The sequence below is a fragment of the Tenrec ecaudatus genome, chromosome 7 (assembly GCF_050624435.1).
Source record: "Tenrec ecaudatus isolate mTenEca1 chromosome 7, mTenEca1.hap1, whole genome shotgun sequence".
Classification (NCBI taxonomy): Eukaryota; Metazoa; Chordata; class Mammalia; order Afrosoricida; family Tenrecidae; genus Tenrec; species Tenrec ecaudatus.
Window position 1 is genome coordinate 164,547,369 of NC_134536.1, and position 21,416 is coordinate 164,568,784.

The window sequence follows — 21,416 nt, forward strand, 5'->3', positions numbered from 1 at the left end:
GCCTGAATGCTTGGGCCTCATCTGGGGGTGGGGGGTGGGGGGTCAGGCTAGAACCGGCGCTCTTGTCCTCTGCACACAGACGCCCCGCTCCTGCCGTGTGCTCGCTCTGCTTGGCACTGTGGATGGGCAGGGGGCCGGGAGGAGGAGGAAGTCAGGGGTCTGGCCTTGAGAAGGTCGGGATCTCCGTGGGGTCCCAGATGGCTGGGGCACCCTGCGGTGGGCAGCACAGCAGCCTGAGCCAGCTCTCGTTCTGCTCAGAGGGGCTGGGCCTTGGGGCTGAGCCTGCTGGGGAGGGGGCCTGGGAGAGGCATCCTGGCTCCCGGTGACGGGTCTTGGTCCCCAGGCTTCGGCCCGTGAAGGACATGGCGCAGTCCCACGAGTACCTGAGCATCGAGTACTCGGAGGAGGAAGTGTGGCTCACGTGGACCGACAGGAACAACGAGCACCATGAGAAGAGCGTCCGGCAGCTGGCCCAGGAGGCGCGGGCAGGCAATGCCCATGACGAGAACGTGCTCAGCTATTACAGGTGCCCGCCTGCTGGCCTGCCCCTTCTCTGCCTTCCTTGCTACCAAGTCCTTCCTGCCGCGGCCTGGGGGCCCGGGCTCCTGCCGGCATGCCTGCATCCTGGGAAGGAAAAGTGAAGGATGACCGTGTAGCTGGAATCTCCCGGAGTGGCCTTGGGGCCAGGCTTAGCACAGTGGCCGGGTTGAGAGGTTGCCCAAACCTGTCTCCAAAGAGATAAATCATGAAAAATAATATTGGATAACACTTACTAAATTCCTGTTCTATAACAGGCACTGCTCTGAGCGCTTCATCTGATCACTCATTTCAGTCTCATAGTAAGTAAGTAGGAGCACCCGTGGCATAGTGGGTTATGCATTGGGCTGCTGACCTCCAGGTCAGCAGTTCAAATCCATCCACCGCTCCTGGGGAGAAAGATGAGGCTTTCTGCTGCTGTAACGATTCACAGCTTCGGAAACCCACAAGGGCAGTTCTCTGTCCCAACTAGATGGTGGTGGGATAGCTTAGCAGTACTCTTAAGGAGCCCCGTGATGAGTTGGGTTGATCGCGGAAAGATTGGTGGTTCAAGCCCCTCAGCAGCTCCATGAGAAGGAGGTGGCAATCTGCTTCTACAAAGACTCACCGCCTTGGAAACTCTTGGCAGACAGCTCTGCTCTGTTCAGCAGGCTCAGTAGGAGCCGGATTGACCTGACGGCCCTGGGTCTCAGGCCCTTGTGGAGTTGGGGACTCTGAGGCAGAGGCAAAGGACCTGGACCTAGGAAGTCCAGCTGAAGGTGGAAGGGCTGTGAGGTACACCAGGGAGCTGCCTCCAGAGCCTGTGGTACAGGATCTGCCGCAGAGCGATAGAGGCTATTGTACCGCATGGCAGGGCGAAGCTCCCTGCATTCCTGTCTGCATCTCTCCCTCCAGAATCTCACACCTTGGCAGCTGCTCCTTGGGCCCTACTCTCCCAGGCTGGCCCTCACTCTCCCTGCCCCAGGCCAGCCCTGCCCACTCCCTCAGCCCTTCTCTCCATCCACTCTAGTCTCTCCACCATCCCTCTTCCCAGTCTGCTCAGCTCAGAGCTGCCTGGCTGGTCTGAGTGGCTTTCCTCCCCAGCCACAAACCCGTGCTGTTGAGTCCATTCCGATACAGAGGGCTGTATCCATCTTCTTTGTAGAGTCGGATCCCAGGCATTTCTTCGGCAGTGCCGCTGCGGGAATTGGGACTCAGCCTTCACAAACTCTCGCCTGCAGGCTCTGAGTGGAGCCCCGGTGGCATCTCTGCCCCCAGCCCTCAGCATACCCAGATACCCCTGCCACCCCTCTGCCAGTGGCCTCACCATCTGCCTGCCCGCAGGTACCAGCTGAAGCTCTTTGCCCGCATGTGCCTGGACCGGCAGTACCTGGCCATCCACGAGATCTCCCAGCAGCTGGGGGTCGACCTGATCTTCCTGTGCATGGCGGATGAGATGCTACCCTTTGACCTGAGGGCCTCCTTCTGCCACCTGATGCTGCACGTGCATGTAGACCGCGACCCCCAGGAGCTGGTCACGCCCGTCAAGTTCGCCCGCCTCTGGACCGAGATCCCCACCACCATCACCATCAAGGAGTGAGTTGGTTAGGTGGGAGCTGGGCGGGCGGGGCCGGTGGGCATTCCGCGGGGAGCCTGACACCCCTCTGTCCCCCTCCCCCCCAGCTACGACTCCAACCTCAACGCCTCCCGAGACGACAAGAAGAACAAGTTTGCCAACACCACGGAGTTCGTGGAGGACTACCTCAACAACGTGGTCAGCGAGGCCGTGCCCTTCGCCAACGAGGAGAAGAACAAACTCACCTATGAGGTGCCTGCGGGGGAGGGTGCAGGGATGTGGGTCAGGTGGCTCTCCTTGCTCTGTTCCTGTGACCTACTCCCCTCAGGGCTCCAGCCAGCACGGGGGCCACATAAGTAGCTAGGATGTCAGATAGAGAGGACCCCCTTTCCTCGGCCCCGTACCCTATCAGCATGGGGGCAGGGGCAGGTCACAGGAACTGGACCTTTCATCTGCCCAGCTGATCCTGCATGTGCTCCTGTGCTTCGGCCCTGCCCCTCCAGTACCACCTTCCTTGCAGGACTGGGCCCTGACAAGCCCTCCTGGGCTGCCCTGGAGTGAGACCCTAGACTCTGGTGCCCCACAGGCTTCCCAAAGGCACACCCTCCTGGAGCCCCGCCCACACTGACTAGGCCCCGCCTTCCCAAAGGCCCACCCTCCTGGAGCCCCGCCCATGCTGACTAGGCCCCGCCTCCCCAAAGGCCCACCCTTTGGAGCCACGCCCATGCTAACCAGGCCACGCCCACTTTCCACTCGCCACTCTCCGCAGGTGGTCAGCCTGGCGCACAATCTCATCTACTTCGGCTTCTACAGCTTCAGCGAGCTGCTGCGGCTCACGCGCACGCTGCTGGGCATCATAGACTGCGTGCAGGGTCCCGCGGCCATGCTGCCGGCCTACGAGGATGCGGGCGGTGAGGCGGGCTGCCAGGCTCCCAGTGCCCCAGAAGCCCTCTGATCAACCCTTTGTGCAACGGACCCCACCAGCCCTGCTGCAGTGGGTGGGCCCCAGGGACTGCAGGAACTCATATAGACCGGGCTTCTGGTCTCTCACGGGGTCCCCATATGGGAATTCCCCCTCAAATCTCCAGCCTGCTTATCCTGGCCTGAGTCCCCCATTCACCACCCCCAGAGAGTCCTCCTGGCTTTGCCCTCATTCCTCAGCAGGACCTTGTCTTGCGGGTGGCAGTAAGAGAAGGTGGCCATGGGGTGGGGTGGGGTGGGGGTGCTGAGCTGCCTCTGCCATGCCCTTCTGCCCACTGCTCCACAGGCAAGAATGTGAGGCGGTCCATCCAGGGCGTGGGGCACATGGTGTCCACCATGGTGCTGAGCCGCAAGCAGTCGGTCTTTGGGGGCCCCAGCATGCCCACTGGCACCGGTGCCCCCGAGCCCGTGGATCGCAGCAAGTGCGAGGAAAACGAAGACATCGTGGTGATGGAGACCAAGCTGAAGATCCTGGAGATCCTGCAGGTGGTGCCCATGGGCAGGGAATGTGGGTGGGCATGCCCCCCACCCCCGCAGATTGCTCACAGTGGTAGGGGCCTTGCTCAGGGATTCCAAAGGTTGGTCCCTGGATCAGCAGCATCAGCCTCCCCTGGGAACCTACTAGAAATAGGCTGTTCAAAGGAACCATGTTCTCAGTGTCCCCAGCTGCCACCCTCCATTGCTGCTCCTGCAGGACTCAGTGTTCTTGGCTCCCCAGCCCTGGGGCTCCTGGACTCTGTCTGCCAGGCAGAGCAAGGAGGCAGGCACCTGTGGGCCCCTGGCCTTGGAGCTTAGTGGAAGGAGGGTCTGAGTGGTCTGCAGGAGATGCCAACCCCATCGTGGGCAGGAGCTGACCCTCCCTTGATTGGTGGTGTGTTTCCAAGCATCATGGACACTGTTGCTGAAACCTTCCCCATAGAGTGACCAGACCTGACCAGGGGCCCCTCATGCCCCAGAGCGAGGATGGCATCCTGACCCCAGAATGTCCCCCCTCCGCCCACCCTGCAGTTCATCCTCAATGTCCGCCTGGACTACCGCATATCCTACCTGCTGTCCGTCTTCAAGAAGGAGTTTGTGGAGGTGTTTCCCATGCAGGACAGTGGGGCTGACGGCACGGCCCCCGCCTTCGACTCCACCAGTGAGCCCCCGCCCCCTCGTGCTCAGGAGGGGCCCAGCAAGGCTCTGAGACCCACCTGGGGTGGGGGGCTCGGCAGTGGGTGGAGCCTGGGCACTTACTTCTCTCTTGGGCCGGCTCCTGCTCTGCCCTTCTTCCGGATTCACGGAGACGCATCCTCTCCATCGTCACTTACTTGCCACCGTGAGCAGGGGAGGGTAGAGCGGGAAGCATTTTCTTAATGTCCTAAGTGGGGAAACTGAGGCCCACAGAAGGGCAGGAGCTTGTTGAAGGCAACGTAGCCATTGAGCTGAGCTGGACCAGAAGGAGTCTGGTCTCCCAGGCCCCAGTGGGGACTCTGCTCACCCACACTGCCTGCAGGGCAGCTGGCCTGTCCGCTCTCTGCCATGGTCCTTTCCAGCCGGGAAGGGGAGGCAGGGGCCAGAGGAAAGAGGCTGGGGGACTTCCCCCTGTTCTCGCACTCCCATGCCCCATTTCCTCCTGGACATGGAGCCCCATCTGCCCCCTCTCACCCCACAGCCGCCAACATGAACCTGGATCGCATTGGGGAGCAGGCGGAAGCCATGTTCGGAGTGGGGTGAGGCTGGGGTTGAGGTGGAGGGGGTGTGGGAGCAACACAAGCTAGAGACACGCTCTGCCCCTTGGGACAGTTTCCCGCCCTCCTCTGTCACTGCTCTCCCTCCACACTGTCCCTACTGACCTCGTCTCTGTGCTCACTGCTTGCTGTCCTGTCCGGCCTCTGTGAGGCTGGGCCTCTTGGTCCCCTCTGTTGACGTCATTGTCGTACCTCTGCTTCTGCTTGGGCTGCAGGACCTGGGTCAGGTAGCTGAGGGAACTACCCCCAGGTGCACAGCAGGAAGGAGGGGTGAGGGCCTGCAGGCTCAGCTCCTGGCCCACCCGGGGCTGGGCCTCGTAACTATGTCAGTGCCACCTCCTTGGCGCCCCCACCCCCAGCATCCTGTTCTCAGTGCACAAAGCCCATAAAGCCCCAAAGGGACCGAGTGGCAGTGAAACAGACATCAAACTATTGAAATGCCACAAACAAATTTGAAGTGACAGCCTGTGCACGGTGCTCTCTGAGCACGTTATCTAGTACCCCGCAGCGGCCCGGGTCTGCAAGGCCACAGCGCGAGGGATGAAACGGGATCCCTGCACGCCTGCAGCCTCCGCTGTGCACACCTGTGGTCTCTGCACTGACGGTCCGGGGCAGCACCCCGTTGGGTTGGCAGAGGACCCTTGGATAAAGACCATCAAGACGTGACTTTTCTCATCGAGCCCCCAGGGGGCTCTGTGCCCCCACCCCGTGGGAGGAGCTCCTGCATCAGCTGCTCAATCAGGGGGAGCTCCAAGGGTTCCCAGCAGTGGTGGGGACTCCAGGCAGTGGCTCCTCACAGGCTGGTGAGGAAATGTCCCCGGTCCTGTGTGACCCCATTTGCGATTTAAAGACACAGCGCGACCTGCTCCCCACCCCACGTTCTAGACATCACGGAGGGGCCCAAGATTCTTAGCACGGTTTTGCTCTGCTTGTGCCCTTCCCTGGACTGAAACTCCTGGTCCCCGCCCTTCTCCCACATGGCCCTTGTCTTTTGGTCTGAGAGAACATGGAAGGGATGAGGTTCTGGGAGGGAAGATTTGCGGCAGTGCCTTTGCTGCCCGTCTGGGGAGGCAGGGGGTGCGCGCGAGGTCCTCTCAGGCTCCTGTCTCTTCCCCCCCCCCCCCCCCCCCGCAGGAAGACGAGCAGCATGCTGGAGGTGGACGATGAGGGCGGCCGCATGTTCCTGCGCGTGCTCATCCACCTCACCATGCACGACTACGCACCGCTGGTCTCGGGGGCCCTGCAGCTGCTGTTCAAGCACTTCAGCCAGCGCCAGGAGGCCATGCACACCTTCAAACAGGTGCCCGCCCGCCCGCCCCTCCTTTGGACCCTGGGAGTCAGCCCGCGGGGGAGTCTGAGCTTTATCTCAGCGTTGCTAACCTCACGTTGACTGAGTGAACCCCACCCCCCACCATCCCGAGTGACCGTGAAGGAGAGACTCGAGCACGGCAGCCAGGAAGACTCAGTGTTGTGGGGCCTTCACCCCTACACCCCACGCCCCAGACTCAGAATCCGAGGCTGGAATTTTGTGGGGTTTGAAGACAACTGAGCTGCCTAGGAAGTGCCTGGGTGTGCAAACGTGAGCATGCTTGGCTGCTGATCCAGGGTTGGGGTCAGGTCCACCCAGGGCAAGCCTGGGGAGCCGCTTCTGAAGAATCGGCCCTAGGGACCGGATGGGGCTCAGCTTCACTCTGTTGCCCGGCGGGCTGGGCTCCACAGCACCTGTGCTTGTGGGCTCGGACCTAGGCTCGGCCACCTTTGCCTCCTACCCTCTGGACCCGGCCCGGCCCGCAGCAGTGTCTTACATGAGGTGCACAGCACGTCACAGACTGCCACCCAAGGAGCGCTTGGGTCGCGCCTGGCACGTTCAGGGTGTCGTAGTCGGGAGGGCTCCTTGTTTAAGGGGGCACCAAAGAGTTTATAGATAAAAAGTTTATGGAAAGAAAAGATAGTGGGGGGGGGTGTTGAGATACTAGGACTTTCCAAGGAGCATTTTGAAGCCCTCCTCCCCGGGCACCAGGACCTAGACTGGTCTGGCAGATAATGCATGCTTGTGCAGCGTGGTGGTCACACGTTGGACTCCTAACTGCACTGTCAGCAGTACCAAACCCCTAGCCTTTCCTTGGGAGGAAGACAAGTCGTTCTACTCCTGGAAAGAGAGTGCAGTCTTGGAAACTCATGGGGGCAGGCCTACCCTGTGCTCTAGGGTCGTGATGAGTCGGCATTGACTCAATGGCCGTGTCTTTGAGTAGAACCGCGTGCTGGACCTTGGGGGGAGGCCGTCCATACTCACATGACCTCCCAGAGTCCTTGGAGGTATCTTGTTGGCATGGCTAGTCCTCTGAGTCCCAGCTTACAGGCGGGGAAGCTGAGGCCCGGCCAACCTTCCGTCCTTTCCCACTAATCCAGAGCCGGCACAGTGGGGTCCAGACTCAGGCCCGGGCCTTCCTTCAGGGCTCAGGATGCACCTTCAGTCGGGAGTCAGTGATGCCAATGTGCTCTGTCCTGCCCCGTGGCCTGTGCGCAAGGGACAGGCTACAGCATCAAGTGACAGGGGGCCAATGAGAACCTCCGCCTGGGCAGAGAGTGGAGGAGGCCTAGGCCAGCAGAGTGCTTCCTGGAGGAAGTGGGCTGTGGCGGGCTTGGGGATATTGGGTGGGATGTGGCTTGTCGGGTGAGGTGCCAGTGGTGGTGAGGAGAGGGCCCTGGCAAGGGGAAGTGGCAATGGACCGCGGTCTCACTGGCCAGCGCGTGCTTGACCTTCAGGTGCAGCTGCTGATCTCAGCCCAGGATGTGGAGAACTATAAGGTCATCAAGTCGGAGCTGGACCGGCTGCGGACCATGGTCGAGAAGTCGGAGCTGTGGGTGGACAAGAAGGGCAGCGGCAAGGGCGAGGAGGGCGAGGCAGGTGCCGCCAAAGACAAGAAGGAGGTGAGCAAGCAGGGGTGCCTGGAGCTGGGCCAGGGCTGCCTGGGAGGCCCGGGCCCGGCTGACCTCGGGCTCTGTCCATGCCCCTAGCGGCCCACGGATGAGGAGGGCTTCTTGCACCCCCCGGGGGAGAAGAGCAGTGAGAACTACCAGATTGTCAAGGGGGTGAGTTGGCGAGGGCCCTGGAGGGTGGGCTCTGCACCCTGCTCACCCCTGGCTCCAGCTGGCCCGCCTCTCCCGCTTCCCCCTCTGCTGGCCTTTGGCCCTCAAATCAGACACTATCCAGTGTCTCCCTGCACGCTGAACAGCCCTGCCGAGGTCCAGATGGAAGGGTTTTAAAGCTGCAGGAATTTAATGAGATCCCACCTCGCCGCCACATGGCTTTATTTATTTCCATGCTGCGTTGGGGTTGGCGTTTTCGGTACTTCCCCAGGCTGGTTGCGGTGATGTGGCTCTGCGGCTGTGGCCTCCTTCCCCTTTCCCGTCCCCCGGGTCCTCGCCCAGAGCTGGGGCGTGGCTTCGGGCCAGGCTGAGGGGAGGAGGGCTCTGACTCAAGCGGGGCTCTGCAGATCCTGGAGCGGCTGAACAAGATGTGCGGCGTCGGGGAGCAGATGCGCAAGAAGCAGCAGCGCCTCCTGAAGAACATGGATGCCCACAAGGTCCTGCTGGACCTGCTGCAGGTCCCGTACGACAAGGTGCCTGCCGCTGCCTTACCCCTGCCTGCTGGCCTGACCCCAAGTGCCCCACAACCTCTAGGACCAACTTAACCCTTGGCCAGTCTCCAGGCAGAGCCCCACCTCTGAACCCTGTCACAGCATCGTCTCAACCTTTGACCCTAAGACCCCGCATCCAGACCCACTTGACCTTGATTCTGCCCTTGCCACACCCCGCTGCTTCCCCCTATCCCCACCTCCTGCCTCCCACACTCCCACCAGTCTCGCCCTGAACCCTCTAATGCATCTCAGATGCTGACCCCCGTCCATCTGATTCACACCGACTCTCATCTGACCCCAGCCTCTCCTTGACCCCTGACCTCAACTTTGGCCTCCCCTGCTTTTGGATTTCTTACCCTAGATTCACTCTGCTCTCCTGCCCTGTTCTGTCCCCAGACCCCTCTAGACCCTAACTCTCAATCCTTCACTTTGACTGACCTTGATCGTGATATGTCCCAAACTTGCTCCTGACCCTGACCCCGACCCCCTGGTCCTGACTTTTTACCCTGGCTCTCTGCTGCGGCAGCAATGGTATCAGGCCTCAGCCGGCCACAGCACCACCTCTTGTCCTCGGTGCCTGATCGGGACGGTCCCAGCCCCCAGCCCCGGCCTTGCCTTCCTCCCTGTGGCCTGGCCCAGCAGCCCCTCTCCTCCCCCTCCTCGTGTCCAGGGAGATGCCAAGATGATGGAGATCCTGCGCTACACACACCAGTTCCTGCAGAAGTTCTGTGCGGGGAACCCCGGCAACCAGGCCCTGCTGCACAAGCACCTGCACCTCTTCCTCACGCCGGGGGTGAGGGCGCAGGGAGGGGGGTGCCTGGGGGGGCAGGTGGGCCCCCCCACCCCGCTGTCTGATGCCCCGCCCTCCCCCCAGCTCCTGGAGGCGGAGACCATGCAGCACATCTTCCTGAACAACTATCAGCTGTGCTCCGAGATCAGCGAGCCAGTGCTGCAGCACTTTGTGCACCTGCTGGCCACGCATGGCCGGCACGTGCAGTACCTGGACTTCCTGCACACCGTCATCAAGGCCGAGGGCAAGTACGTCAAGAAGTGCCAGGACATGATCATGACAGAGGTGAGGGCGCCCGGGGGCCCAGGTGGCGGGTCACACAGGAGAGCACCCCGGCAGTGGCCTGTGGAGAGGGGATCCTCCATTTCCAGGTCACAGAGGGAGACCTCAGGTGGCGGCGGGCCCAGCACCTCTCAGTCAGGGCCCCCCCCCCAGTCTCAGGACTGCACAGCAGGCCCCAGCCGCCCTGCATTATCGGGGATTTAAAGTACATGAAGTCTCCCCTCCGGGCCGAGGAGGACGTGTGCCCGGGGGAGGTCAGTTGAGAGTCAGCAGCTGGCCCGAGTGTAAGAGGCGCCCATCCCTGGAGCCTCGGTGGCCAGCATGCAGCGAGCACTTGGTGAAGGTGTGCTGACGGAGGGTGTGAGGGGGAAGGGCTGACCCAAGGCTGGAGCATCGTCCAGGGTGGTCTGGGACCTGATAGGCAGGCGGAGGTGGCGCGTGTGAGAAGTGCTGGCCCTGCTGGCCAGGATGGTATCCCTGTGAGCCACACAGTCGCTAGCTGGGACACTGCCCGTGCTCCCTAAGTAACAGCCATAGGCACACGGGAGCAGGTGGGTGGCATCCGAAAGGGCTTCCTGCAGGGGGCTACCTCTAAGATGGGCTCAGGTGGGAGCTTCCTGGGGCCAAGGGTCAGCTTCCCAGTGGCAGGGGGTCTGAGACATCAGCCCAGTACCCCAAGGGCCAGGGAGCTCCCAGATGCTAGGCTTTTCCTGCCTATGGGACAAGGGCTGGAGTTAGAGATCCCACTGTTTGCTCTCCAATGTGGGGGAGTGATGGAGGCTGAGGGGTCTGACAGTCCCCCTGCTCCCGCAGCTGACCAACGCAGGCGACGACGTGGTTGTGTTCTACAATGACAAGGCCTCCCTGGGCCACCTGCTGGACATGATGAAGGCCGCCCGTGACGGCGTGGAGGACCACAGCCCCCTCATGTACCACATCTCCCTGGTGGACCTGCTGGCCGCCTGCGCCGAGGGCAAGAATGTCTACACGGAGATCAAGTGTACCTCTCTGCTGCCCCTGGAGGACGTGGTGTCCGTGGTGACCCACGAGGACTGCATCACCGAGGTGGGTCAGCGCAGACCCACTGGGAGGGAGAGGAGGGGGCAGGAGAAGAGGCCAGGGCAGCCGCTCTGTCCTGCGGGGTGGGCAGAGGCGGGCGGTGCAGGGGGAGGCTCGGGGTCTGAGTGGGCCACACTGTTGGTGACCCTGGACCCCCGCCCGGGCTGCGCAGGTGAAGATGGCCTATGTGAACTTCGTGAACCACTGCTACGTGGACACGGAGGTGGAGATGAAGGAGATCTACACCAGCAATCACATCTGGACGCTCTTTGAGAGCTTCACCTTGGACATGGCTCGGGTCAGTCTCGCGCGGGCACAGAGGCAGCGCTGAGCCGGCCTGGACAGCATCCCAGGAGGGCGGGAGTGGACTCTGCCGTGTGGCCTCACCTGGAATGCCCTCTACACCAGGTCTGCAGTAAGCGGGAGAAGCGCCTAGCTGACCCCACGCTGGAGAAGTACGTGCTGACCGTTGTGCTGGACACCATCAATGCCTTCTTCAGTTCCCCGTTCTCCGAGAACAGCACCTCCCTGCAGGTGAGCCCCCACCCACCCCACACGCCTGCCCCGGCCGGCTTCGGTCTAGGGAAGGGAATCCCAGATCTGTGTTTGTGTCTGCTTGCGCTGCCGATGGAGAATGTACCGGTTCTCTGCTGTGCCACGGATTTCCCCAGAGGTTTGCCGCCAAGAACAGCAAATTCGATCTTTCAGTTTCTGTGGGTCGGGGTCACGGGGAGCTGTCCCCTTGAATCACACCGACTAAATTCACTGCCACGGAGTAGGCACCGACCGACTCACGGGAGCTAAAGTCAGCGGGCGTGCTGCGTCCTGGTGGCAGGGCCGAGTGACAGCGCCCCAGGTGGCTGCGTGGACAGCAGCAGCTGCGCAGTGACCAGAACAGCCTGGCTCCAGGGACCTGGGTGCCAGCTAAGAGGCTGCGGTGGGGGGTGTCCACAGAGAACGGAAATGTTGGCAGTTGGAGCCCGCCCAGAGGGCCTCGGGGGAAAGTCCTGGGTGCTTCCTTGTGAGAGACCAGGGGCCAGGGAAACCCGGCCGGACACTGTTCTTCTTGGACACCCCTGGCCACCAGGGGTCAGTCTGTTCAGTGACTGCCGGCGTGGCTCACCGTGGTCTCTAGAACTGCAGTGAGGTGGTGGCCTGTGTGTGAGCTCGGAAAAACGCCGGGTCTAGTAAGCACCGTGTGACCTGAATCCCTGGGAGTCTCAAGACAGCCGGTCCCGGCTGACTGCAAGGGAAGACCCTAAGAAGGGCCCTGCTGAGCTGCTGCAGTTGCTAAGAGACAGCGAGGGACACTGAAGACCAATAAGGGAGGGAGGCTGCCGCGGGCTGGGGCGGGTGCCGAGGGGGAGGGAGAATCTCGTCCACGTCTGTCCCGAGGCCGGCAGGGTGACATCGTTGGATGAGCAGCCTTTCCCTGGGTGAACGGTTTCGCCGCACACACAGATCCCAAGAAAAGGAATTTTTAAAAAGCAAGAAGAGATGTTGGTCCTACCCTCTTGATCCGGCCCCCACCCCACTGCCCCAAAGCCGCGTCCTACAGGACACAGGACGACTGCTCCCCAGGCCTCCTGGAGCTGTCACTCTGGTGACATAGAGCCGCATGTTGCTAACTAACCCCAGCGCCAGCAGTTCAAAACCACCAGCTGCCCCAAGGGAAAGCTGAGGCTCTCTCCTCCCATAAAGTGTCAGTCTGGGAAACCCACAGGGGCAGCTCTGCCCTGTTCTTCAGGGTCACTGAGGGTCGGAATGCACTCAATGGCAGATGGTGAGAGAATTCCCTACGGGAGCAGACAGGGTGGTCGTTCTCCCACCTTCTTGCCCAGAGTGGGCTTTATTTATTCATTGTGTTTGTTTGCTTGTTTATTTAATGCTTGTTGTCGAGCATTGCATCTAACGAAACTTTGCCAAGGCGTCCACTGCACGTACCCATTTGAGCGACATTTGTCATCTGTGTGATGATCTACGATCATCAAGGGGGTGCTTTTATTGTGACACACGTGTTTGGGGCCCCAGGTCCCCTTTGGGCCCCAGGCTCCGATTGCTTGTATCTCCTCTCCCCGCCTGGAGCATCTGGGGGCCAAAATGAATCTGGATCCACTCGGGAAGTGAGTTTGGTTTGAGCTCCCCGCCTCTCATCAGCCCCAGGGCAGAGTGGGAAGTGCGGGTGATGGGGGGCCTGAGGCTTCCGGCAGTGTACCTTTTTAGAAAGCCTTTCCGTACTTGAAAGGGGCCCTGGTAGCTCGGTGGGTTATGTGTTGGGCTACCAGCCGGAAGGTCAGCCGTTTGAAACCACCCGTTGCTCCTTGGGAGAAAGACCAGACTTTCTACTCCCACAGAGTGACAGTCCTGGGAATCCACAGGGGCGCTCTGCTCTGCTCTCCCTGTCCTATAGGCTTGCCCGGAGTCAGCACTGACTTGATGGCAGCAACTCTGGAAGTTTTCGATGTTTGAACTATGTCCTGAATATGTTACTTTTCCACAATGTCAAGTTCATTAAGACCTTTTTAACAGAGAAATAAAGGTCTGCAGCAGGGCTCTGACCTCGGGGGTGCCCCTCTCAGGGCTGCCAGGTCCGGATGGGCTCGACTCAGCTCTAGGAGAGGGGGTGCTCTTGTCCAGCTGGCCCAGAGGCATGAGGTGCTGGTGGAGGCCTGGTGGTCACAGCAGCCGCGATGTGTCCTCTGCAGACGCACCAGACCATCGTGGTACAGCTGCTGCAGTCCACCACCAGGCTGCTCGATTGCCCGTGGCTGCAGCAGCTGCACAAGGGCTCCGTGGAGGCCTGCATCCGGACCCTGGCCATGGTGGGTGAGTGTGCCGGGGGCCTGGCTGGCTCCATTCTCCTCCCCGCCCTTCACCTGGGACACCTGCCCTCAGAGGGCAGACCTCACCCCTAAGCTCGCCCATCACCTGCCCCCAGGGCTTCTCTGTAAGTCCTTCTTTGTGTCTAACGGGTATCTCAGTGGCCGAAGGCTGCTGTTTTCTCATGGGAATTCACTGGAGAAGGGCATGCTTGGTGTTGACTGGTCACTCCCCAACCAGCTTCGTGTTTTGCTTGAAAATGGCTTCAGGCAGGAGGGAGGCTTGGGATTGTTAGGCGGGGGAGGAGGAATGGTGGTGGGGGGTGTTTTCCAGTGGATCCAGGCTGGGACGTTATCAGAGTGAGGGGAGGAGGAATGGTGGGGGTGCTGTGGGGCCGGGATGGCACCCAGAGGCAGAAACCACTGCACCAGTTGCTTTGGGGTCAATTCTGAGTGGCAGCAAGGCAGATAGGGTTTCAGTGGCCCTATTTTGGAACTCCATCTCCAGGCCTTTTTTCCAAAGCACCGCTGGGCAGACTAGAACCTCCAACCCTTTGGCTAGCAGCTGGTTAGCAGGTATTAACTGTTAGTAACACCCAGACAGAACTGCCTCTTTTTACTCCCCCCCCCCCCCAAAGTGAAGAGGGTCCCACAGTCTCAAGACTGAAGGCCTTCAGTTCAGCAGCTCTAAGCCCAGCCCACTGGCCAGCCACCCACCCCTATACCAGCCCCCCACCCCCAGCACCCCACCCCTCTCCCCACCCAGCCAAAGGCCGGGCCATTCTGCTGCCCCTGGACCTGGACGCCCACATCAGCTCGCTGCTCAGCACTGGGGCCAGCTGTGCCGCTGTCGCCCAGCGCAACGCCTGCAACTACAAGGCGGCCACTCGAGCCTTCCCGCGTGTCATGCCCACTGCCAACCAGTGGGACTACAAGAACATCATCGAGAAGCTGCAGGTGGGTCTGCCCCCGGGGCTGGCCAGCCAGCTCTCCCCCTCCTCAGGGACCTGAGAAGCCACCTTCCAAAGGGAGCTGGGAGCAGCTCTGGGATCCTGCAAGGCGGGGGTTGGGCACCCCCCTCACCCCTCCCTTCACCCCTCCCCTCACCCCTCCTCCCTCCCCTCACCCCTCATCCCTCCTCCCTCCCCTCACCCCTCCTCTCAACCCTCCCCTCACCCCTCCTCTCAACCCTCCCCTCACCCCTCCTCTCAACCCTCCCCTCACCCCTCCTCTCAACCCTCCCCTCACCCCTCCTCTCAACCCTCCCCTCACCCCTCCTCTCAACCCTCTCCTCACTCCTCACCCCTCACCCTCACCAGCACCTTCCATTTTCTGCTTCACATTCCTACATGCTGTGCTATCACCTGTAGAGCTGTGTGTGTGGGGGGGTAGGGGGGTGTCACTTCCTGGGATCTCTGAGACCCAGCCCAGAGAGGGCCTGGGGTTTGCCTGCGGTCACAGAGCTGAAGGAGGGCCGGGAAACAAGCCAGGGCTCGCTGCTCCAGTCTGGGAGCGCCAAGTCCTCAGGCTTCATGCTTTGTTCAGGTGGCCCTATGGGTCTGGGTCTCTGGGGCCACCCGTCAGGCCTCCTGTCTCCCAGGCCGCAGGCCTGTGCTCCCTCCCTGGCCTGGCTCGGGCAGGGGCGGGGGGAGGGCTGCTGGGTGCTCTCAGGGCCCAGTGGCCTGCCCTGGTCTGAGGTGACTGCCCCGCCACAGGACATCATCACGGCCCTGGAGGAGCGGCTGAAGCCCCTGGTGCAGGCCGAGCTCTCGGTGCTGGTGGACGTGCTGCACTGGCCTGAGCTGCTCTTCCTGGAGGGCAGCGAGGCGTACCAGCGCTGCGAGAGTGGTGGCTTCCTGTCCAAGTGCGTGTGGCCGGGTGGGCGGGCTGCCGGCCGGGGAGGGCAGGGTGGTGGGGGCCGTCCTGAGTGTGCCCTCCTGCCGGCCCAGGCTGATCCAGCACACCAAGGACCTCATGGAGTCCGAGGAGAAGCTGTGCATCAAGGTGCTGCGGACCCTGCAGCAGATGCTGCTCACAAAGAGCAAGTATGGGGAGCGGGTGAGTGTCTGCCCACCCGCTGACTGGCCAGGCCCAGGGCGGAGGGCTGGTGGTTGAAGGCTGAGCTGTCTACTTGGGTGACCAAGAGCCATAGCCTTCTGTCCACCGCGCAGCCTCACTCCCGCCTCCCCGCAGGGCAACCAGCTACGCAAGATGCTGCTGCAGAACTATCTCCAAAACCGAAAGTCCAGCTCGCGGGGGGACTTGCCGGACCCAATGGGCGCCGGTCAGTACCACTTCGGCTGCTGTGCCCCAGGGTGTGCCCAGTGCCCAGGCTGGGCACTCCCCACCCCCTCAAACCAGTTCCCTGCCCACTGCAGGCGCGGACCAGGACTGGTCAGCAATCGCAGCCACCCAGTGCCGTCTGGACAAGGAGGGGGCCACCAAGCTGGTGTGCGACCTCATCACCAGCACCAAGAATGAGAAGATCTTCCAGGAGAGCATTGGCCTGGCCATCCGTCTGCTGGACGGGGGCAACACTGAGATCCAGGTGGGCATTGGGCATGCTGTCCCCCCTCCCTTCCCTGCCCCAGCCACACTGCTGAGGCCACAGGGACTGGGTGGCAGGGCTGGGTGCTGGCAGCCAGTGCATGCCTTGGCCACCCCATGGCAGGCACCATCCCCCTGGTCACCATCCCTGCACAACTCCCTGACCCAGCCCGGCTGGAGCTCCTGCTCTGCTCAGCTCTGGCCTCCTTCCTGCTGCTTCCCCATCCTTCTCAGCCTGGGTGCTCAAAGCAGGGCCCGCCGCCTCCTGGAAGCTCTCTCTTCCCATCTACTATGTGCCCCCCCCATGAAGCCGTGGAGGCACCCCATCTCAGTGGGGGCGTCACTCCACACTGGGCTGGCGGGGCCATGGGAGCACTGGTGTTAGGGCTAGAAGGAGGCAGTGCGGCAGTAGCTGCTGGGGGCAGAGTGGTGGCCAGCGAGGAGGCCAGGAGGGGCGAGGTGGAGCAGTGAGAGTGGGTGCTTAGGGGCAGGACGCAGGTGAGAGGGAGTGGCCATCATGTGGCCTTGTGCTGTGGTTCCCTCTGGATGAGGCAGGGGCCACGGCAGGGTCTCGAGCTAGGGGGGGTGGCATTGGCTGTTGTGTGGGAGACACAGGTGTGCAGACACTGGGACTGGACACCAGGCTGGAGGGCGCAGCGTCAGCCACAGCAGTTTGGCCTCAGGTTCCCCATACTCCCCCTCCCCCAGCTCCCCCTTAGTCTCAAGGCACAGGGGAGGCCCTCTGTCCCCAGCCTTGACCCTAGGGTCCAGGCCCAGCGCTAAGGCTGCCCTGCTCTCTCCCTTCCCCCAGAAATCCTTCTACAATCTGATGACCAGTGACAAGAAGTCGGAGCGCTTCTTCAAGGTGCTGCACGACCGCATGAAGCGGGCCCAGCAGGAGACCAAGTCCACTGTAACGGTCAACATGAGTGACCTGGGCAGCCAGCCTCGCGAGGACCACGAGCCAGACCCTACCACCAAAGGTCCGTGCAAAAGCCAGAGGCAAGGGGTGCAGGGGAGGGGGTGATGGACAGGGTTCAGAAAGGCGCTGGGTTACAGGGAAGTCGGGCGTCTGCTGGGAGCGAAGGGCCAGGGTTTGCCCTCACCAGACGTTGGCCTGCAGGCCGCGTGGCTTCCTTCTCCGTGCCCAGCTCCCCGTCCCGCTATTCGCTGGGCCCCAGCCTGCCCCGGAGGCACGACGTGGGCGAGCGTGTGCAGAGTAACGAGATGGGCATGTCCGTGCTCATCATGCAGCCCATCCTGCGTTTCCTGCAGCTGCTATGCGAGAACCACAACCGGGACCTGCAGGTGAGCCCTGCCCGCTGCCCCACCTGGCTGGCCCCGCCCCCGGCTCCATGGCCCCGCCCCGCGGCCCCGCCCCCACGAGCGGTCCCAGACTCCGCCTCTCCTGTGCGCCCCAGAACTTCCTGCGCTGCCAGAACAACAAGACCAATTACAACCTGGTGTGCGAGACGCTGCAGTTCCTGGACATCATGTGCGGCAGCACCACGGGCGGCCTGGGACTGCTGGGGCTCTACATCAACGAGGACAACGTGGGCCTCGTCATCCAGACGCTAGAGACCCTCACCGAGTACTGCCAGGGCCCCTGCCACGAGAACCAGGTGAGCCCCCAGTCCTGGCGGGGGGCCGGGGGCCTTGGGGGCCACGGCAAGTCCTGAGGGGCCTGGGCCCTGTGTCCCCCTCTGCCCTCTGCCAGACCTGCATCGTGACGCATGAGTCCAATGGCATCGACATCATCACCGCGCTGATTCTTAACGACATCAGCCCCCTGTGCAAGTACCGAGTGGACTTGGTGCTGCAGCTCAAGGTGGGGCCCGGGGCGGGCTGCGCGTGCAGCGTGCTCTTTCAGATGCCCGTAGAGTGAACCTGGGAGCACACCCGCTGCGTGCAGCCTCCTAGAAGCCCGCACAAGCCGGCAGCGCTGCCGCACGCCTTGTCTGGGGAGCAGCGGAGTGTGCCCGCCACAGGGTGGGGAGATAGGCACAGAGCTGGTGTGCAGGATACACGTCTCAGCAAACCTGGAGGGGGTGGGGGGACGTGGTGGGGCCCTCACATGTCAGCCACGCCCCCTCCCAGGATAACGCCTCCAAGCTGCTCCTGGCGCTGATGGAGAGCCGGCATGACAGTGAGAACGCGGAGCGCATCCTCATCAGCCTGAGACCCCAGGAGCTGGTGAGGCTGGGCCGGTGTGGGAAGCGGGACCCGGCCCACCTTCCCGCCGAGGGAGGGCCTTTTTGAGCCTGTGCTGTCCTACCAGGTGGATGTAATCAAGAAGGCCTACCTGCAGGAGGAGGAACGGGAGAACTCAGAAGTGAGCCCACGAGAAGTGGGTCACAATATCTACATCCTGGCGCTGCAGGTACCAGCCCCTGCCGGGCCCGCCCAGTGACCCCGCCCCTGGGGCCACGCCCCCTGACCGTGTACCCCTCCTGCCCAGCTCTCTAGGCACAACAAACAGCTGCAGCACCTGCTGAAGCCCGTGAAGCGCATCCAAGAGGAGGAGGCCGAGGGCATCTCTTCCATGGTGGGTGCCCCAAAATTAGCAGGGCTGGGAACTGGGAGGGGTGGGGCTGGGAATTGAGAGCGGGGCCATGAGCCGCAGGGCTGAGGTTTGAGCTGAGACTTGAACCCTGCTAGCGTTGTGGTTACACGTTGGGCTGCTAACCGACAGTCTAGCAGTTCGAAACCATCAGCCTTTCCGCTACAGAAGGACGAGGCTTTTGACTCGTGTAAAGTTTTGCAGTCTCAGAAACCCACAGGGACCGGTCTATCGTGTCCTATGAGTTAGAATCGACTAGATGGCAGTGAGTTTTGGAGCTTGAGCCTGCAAGACTTGCTGCGGGTGTGGACCTAGAGTTAGGGGCTGGTACTGGGTACCACCTGAACTAGGAAGTAAGTGGGAGCCAGGTTGGGCATCTTGATCAAGCCCAAAGGGGCACCTATGCAGGACTGAGGAAGGTGCTGGTTACCTCGGGTCTTCTGGACCCTAGGCACTGAGACTTGGCCCAGGCTGCCTGAGCTCAGGCGGCTGGAGGTCAGAGGCTAGACTGGAGTGAGGGAGGCTGCTGGCCTGACCTCGGCTCCCGGACCACCCGCCCCGCAGCTCAGCCTCAACAACAAGCAGCTCTCTCAGATGCTCAAGTCCTCGGCACCGGCTCAGGAGGAGGAGGAGGACCCTCTGGCCTACTATGAAAACCACACGTCCCAGATCGAGGTGGGCCTGGGCCTGGGGCTGGGGGCCGCGCTCAGCGTGAGGGGCTGTGTGGCCGCGGTGACACCCGTGTGTGCCCAGATCGTGCGGCAGGACCGCAGCATGGAGCAGATCGTGTTCCCGGTGCCCGCCATCTGCCAGTTCCTGACAGAGGAGACCAAGCACCGGCTCTTCACCACCACCGAGCAGGACGAGCAGGGCAGCAAAGTGAGCGACTTCTTCGACCAGTCCTCCTTCCTGCACAACGAGATGGAGTGGCAGCGGAAGCTTCGCAGTGAGCAGGGCCCTCGGCGGGAGGGCGGGCTCAGCGATGCCCCCTCCAGTGTGTACTGGAAGCGCCACTGTTGCCACCTCCCCGTCCGCCCCCGGAGGGATGCTTCAACACGCGATTGTTTGGCTCACAAAGTGGAGCTGTGTGAGGGCACTGGGCAGAGGGGTTACTGGCTGGTGCCCATCCACGCAGGCATGCCGCTCATCTACTGGTTCTCCCGCCGCATGACCCTTTGGGGGAGCATCTCCTTCAACCTGGCCGTCTTCATCAACATCATCATTGCCTTCTTCTACCCGTACGTGGAGGGCGCGTCCACAGGTGAGGATGGGGGGAGGGGGCTGTGGGGGGGGGAGGCCTTGAGGCTCCAGCCCAGATGAAAGTAGAGCATGGGGCAGGCCAGGCTCTGAGGGGACTGCCATGGATTGGCGAGGAGGCCCTCCTGCACTGCCCGTGGGCTCTGCATGGGTGGGGGTCCTCGCCCCCTGGGCCAGAGCGAACAGGGCGTGGGCTAGTTGGAGAAGCACATGCATATACACACACTCACAAACATGCGCACACATGATCCCAGCCACCCAGACTTGCTCACACGCTAATACTTCCTCATGCAAACACACACCCATGGGTATTGACACATACATTAACAGAGGTACAATGCTCACACATGGATCGGCACACAGGAACACACATGGCCACCCCACTTACTCGCTCACTAACATGCTCACATACACACACCGGCACGCTGGGCCGTGGGATCCGGGAATGGGAGGTAGATGTGCATGTTTCCACAGCAGCAGCTGGATAGGGATGCGGGTCTGAGGGGGAGGCTGGATGTTAGGGACCGGGCCCGTGATGGGGCCCTGCTGAGCACTGACGCCTGCCCGGCCCCCAGGCGTGCTAGGCTCCCCACTCATCTCCCTGCTCTTCTGGGTCCTCATCTGCTTCTCCATCGCGGCGCTGTTCACCAAGCGCTACAGTGTCCGCCCTCTCATCGTGGCCCTTCTCCTGCGCTCCATCTTCTACCTGGGCATTGGGCCTACGCTCAACATCCTGGGTGCCCTCAACGTGAGTGCTGCTGGGGAGCCCCTCACCCTCAGCACCCCCGGTTCCTATACAGTTAGACACACAGCTTCCTGCCAGCCCAGCTCTGCTCCAGCCATTCTGCCCCTCCCCAGGCTGGAAGTCTCAGCCACAGACCAGCAGGGCCCAGTCCATTCTGCTGCCTCCCAGCAGCCCGGGCTCCAGACACCCAGCAGGCAGGCATTGCTTGGGGTCCCCGGCTTTAGGGGTGCTAATGCCCGGCCTGTTCCCACTGTCAGCAAGGGTGTGTGTATGACGACTCCCTGACAGGGAAGAATCTCCTTGGGAAAGGGTGCTTTTCCCTCAGGACGCTGTACAGGTCAGGGATGCTCTCTGCCCTATTCCCCTGGCGCTGGGGGACCCCAGGGGTCCCGATGGATTGCTCAGTTTCTCAAAGCATCTTTATTCATGCCACACATGGGGTGGACACAGCAGCGGGGGTCAAGGAGACTCAGGGTAGACAGTGGGCACTGATCCCTGTGCCCTGTATACTCTACCCTGCCTCCCCCCACAGCTGACCAACAAGATCGTGTTCGTGGTGAGCTTCGTGGGCAACCGTGGCACCTTCATCCGTGGTTACAAGGCTATGGTCATGGACATGGAATTCCTGTACCACGTGGGCTACATCCTCACTAGTGTCCTGGGCCTCTTTGCCCACGAACTCTTCTACAGCATCCTGGTGAGGCAACCGAGGTGGGCGGCTGGGGTTCGGGCATGCCACTCCGGCGGCAGCTTCTGTCAAGGCCTGGAGAAGTGAGCTGTCAGGGACCACCCCCACCCAACCCAGCCTGGCTCTTGGGGCCCTGGCGGCCACTCCAGCCCCTGAGTCACCTGCAGTCCCATGCACTTGGGGGCCGGCCTGCCCGAGTCTGGGTCCCAGTGTGTGCCACTATTG

At 62.1% G+C, this 21,416-nt stretch overlaps 1 protein-coding gene across 1 annotated transcript in view; it reads left to right on the forward strand.

The window, feature by feature from the left end:
• The window catches only part of ITPR3 (inositol 1,4,5-trisphosphate receptor type 3), a 78,191-nt gene that overhangs the window by 51,836 nt on the left and 4,939 nt on the right, over positions 1-21,416 (forward strand). Inside the window, exons 18-51 of the mRNA XM_075555481.1 lie at positions 344-526; positions 1,861-2,112; positions 2,200-2,344; positions 2,862-3,003; positions 3,360-3,559; positions 4,082-4,211; positions 4,728-4,785; positions 5,938-6,103; positions 7,570-7,734; positions 7,822-7,896; positions 8,301-8,426; positions 9,115-9,237; positions 9,319-9,519; positions 10,330-10,581; positions 10,748-10,873; positions 10,984-11,109; positions 13,281-13,401; positions 14,161-14,351; positions 15,110-15,258; positions 15,344-15,452; positions 15,588-15,678; positions 15,773-15,942; positions 16,753-16,924; positions 17,065-17,249; positions 17,363-17,563; positions 17,659-17,769; positions 18,039-18,134; positions 18,220-18,321; positions 18,400-18,486; positions 19,066-19,176; positions 19,255-19,447; positions 19,637-19,762; positions 20,334-20,506; positions 21,036-21,200. Of these exons, the coding sequence (XP_075411596.1) occupies positions 344-526; positions 1,861-2,112; positions 2,200-2,344; positions 2,862-3,003; positions 3,360-3,559; positions 4,082-4,211; positions 4,728-4,785; positions 5,938-6,103; positions 7,570-7,734; positions 7,822-7,896; positions 8,301-8,426; positions 9,115-9,237; positions 9,319-9,519; positions 10,330-10,581; positions 10,748-10,873; positions 10,984-11,109; positions 13,281-13,401; positions 14,161-14,351; positions 15,110-15,258; positions 15,344-15,452; positions 15,588-15,678; positions 15,773-15,942; positions 16,753-16,924; positions 17,065-17,249; positions 17,363-17,563; positions 17,659-17,769; positions 18,039-18,134; positions 18,220-18,321; positions 18,400-18,486; positions 19,066-19,176; positions 19,255-19,447; positions 19,637-19,762; positions 20,334-20,506; positions 21,036-21,200 (5,023 nt within the window). The remainder of the gene's footprint in view (positions 1-343; positions 527-1,860; positions 2,113-2,199; positions 2,345-2,861; positions 3,004-3,359; positions 3,560-4,081; positions 4,212-4,727; positions 4,786-5,937; positions 6,104-7,569; positions 7,735-7,821; positions 7,897-8,300; positions 8,427-9,114; positions 9,238-9,318; positions 9,520-10,329; positions 10,582-10,747; positions 10,874-10,983; positions 11,110-13,280; positions 13,402-14,160; positions 14,352-15,109; positions 15,259-15,343; positions 15,453-15,587; positions 15,679-15,772; positions 15,943-16,752; positions 16,925-17,064; positions 17,250-17,362; positions 17,564-17,658; positions 17,770-18,038; positions 18,135-18,219; positions 18,322-18,399; positions 18,487-19,065; positions 19,177-19,254; positions 19,448-19,636; positions 19,763-20,333; positions 20,507-21,035; positions 21,201-21,416) is intronic.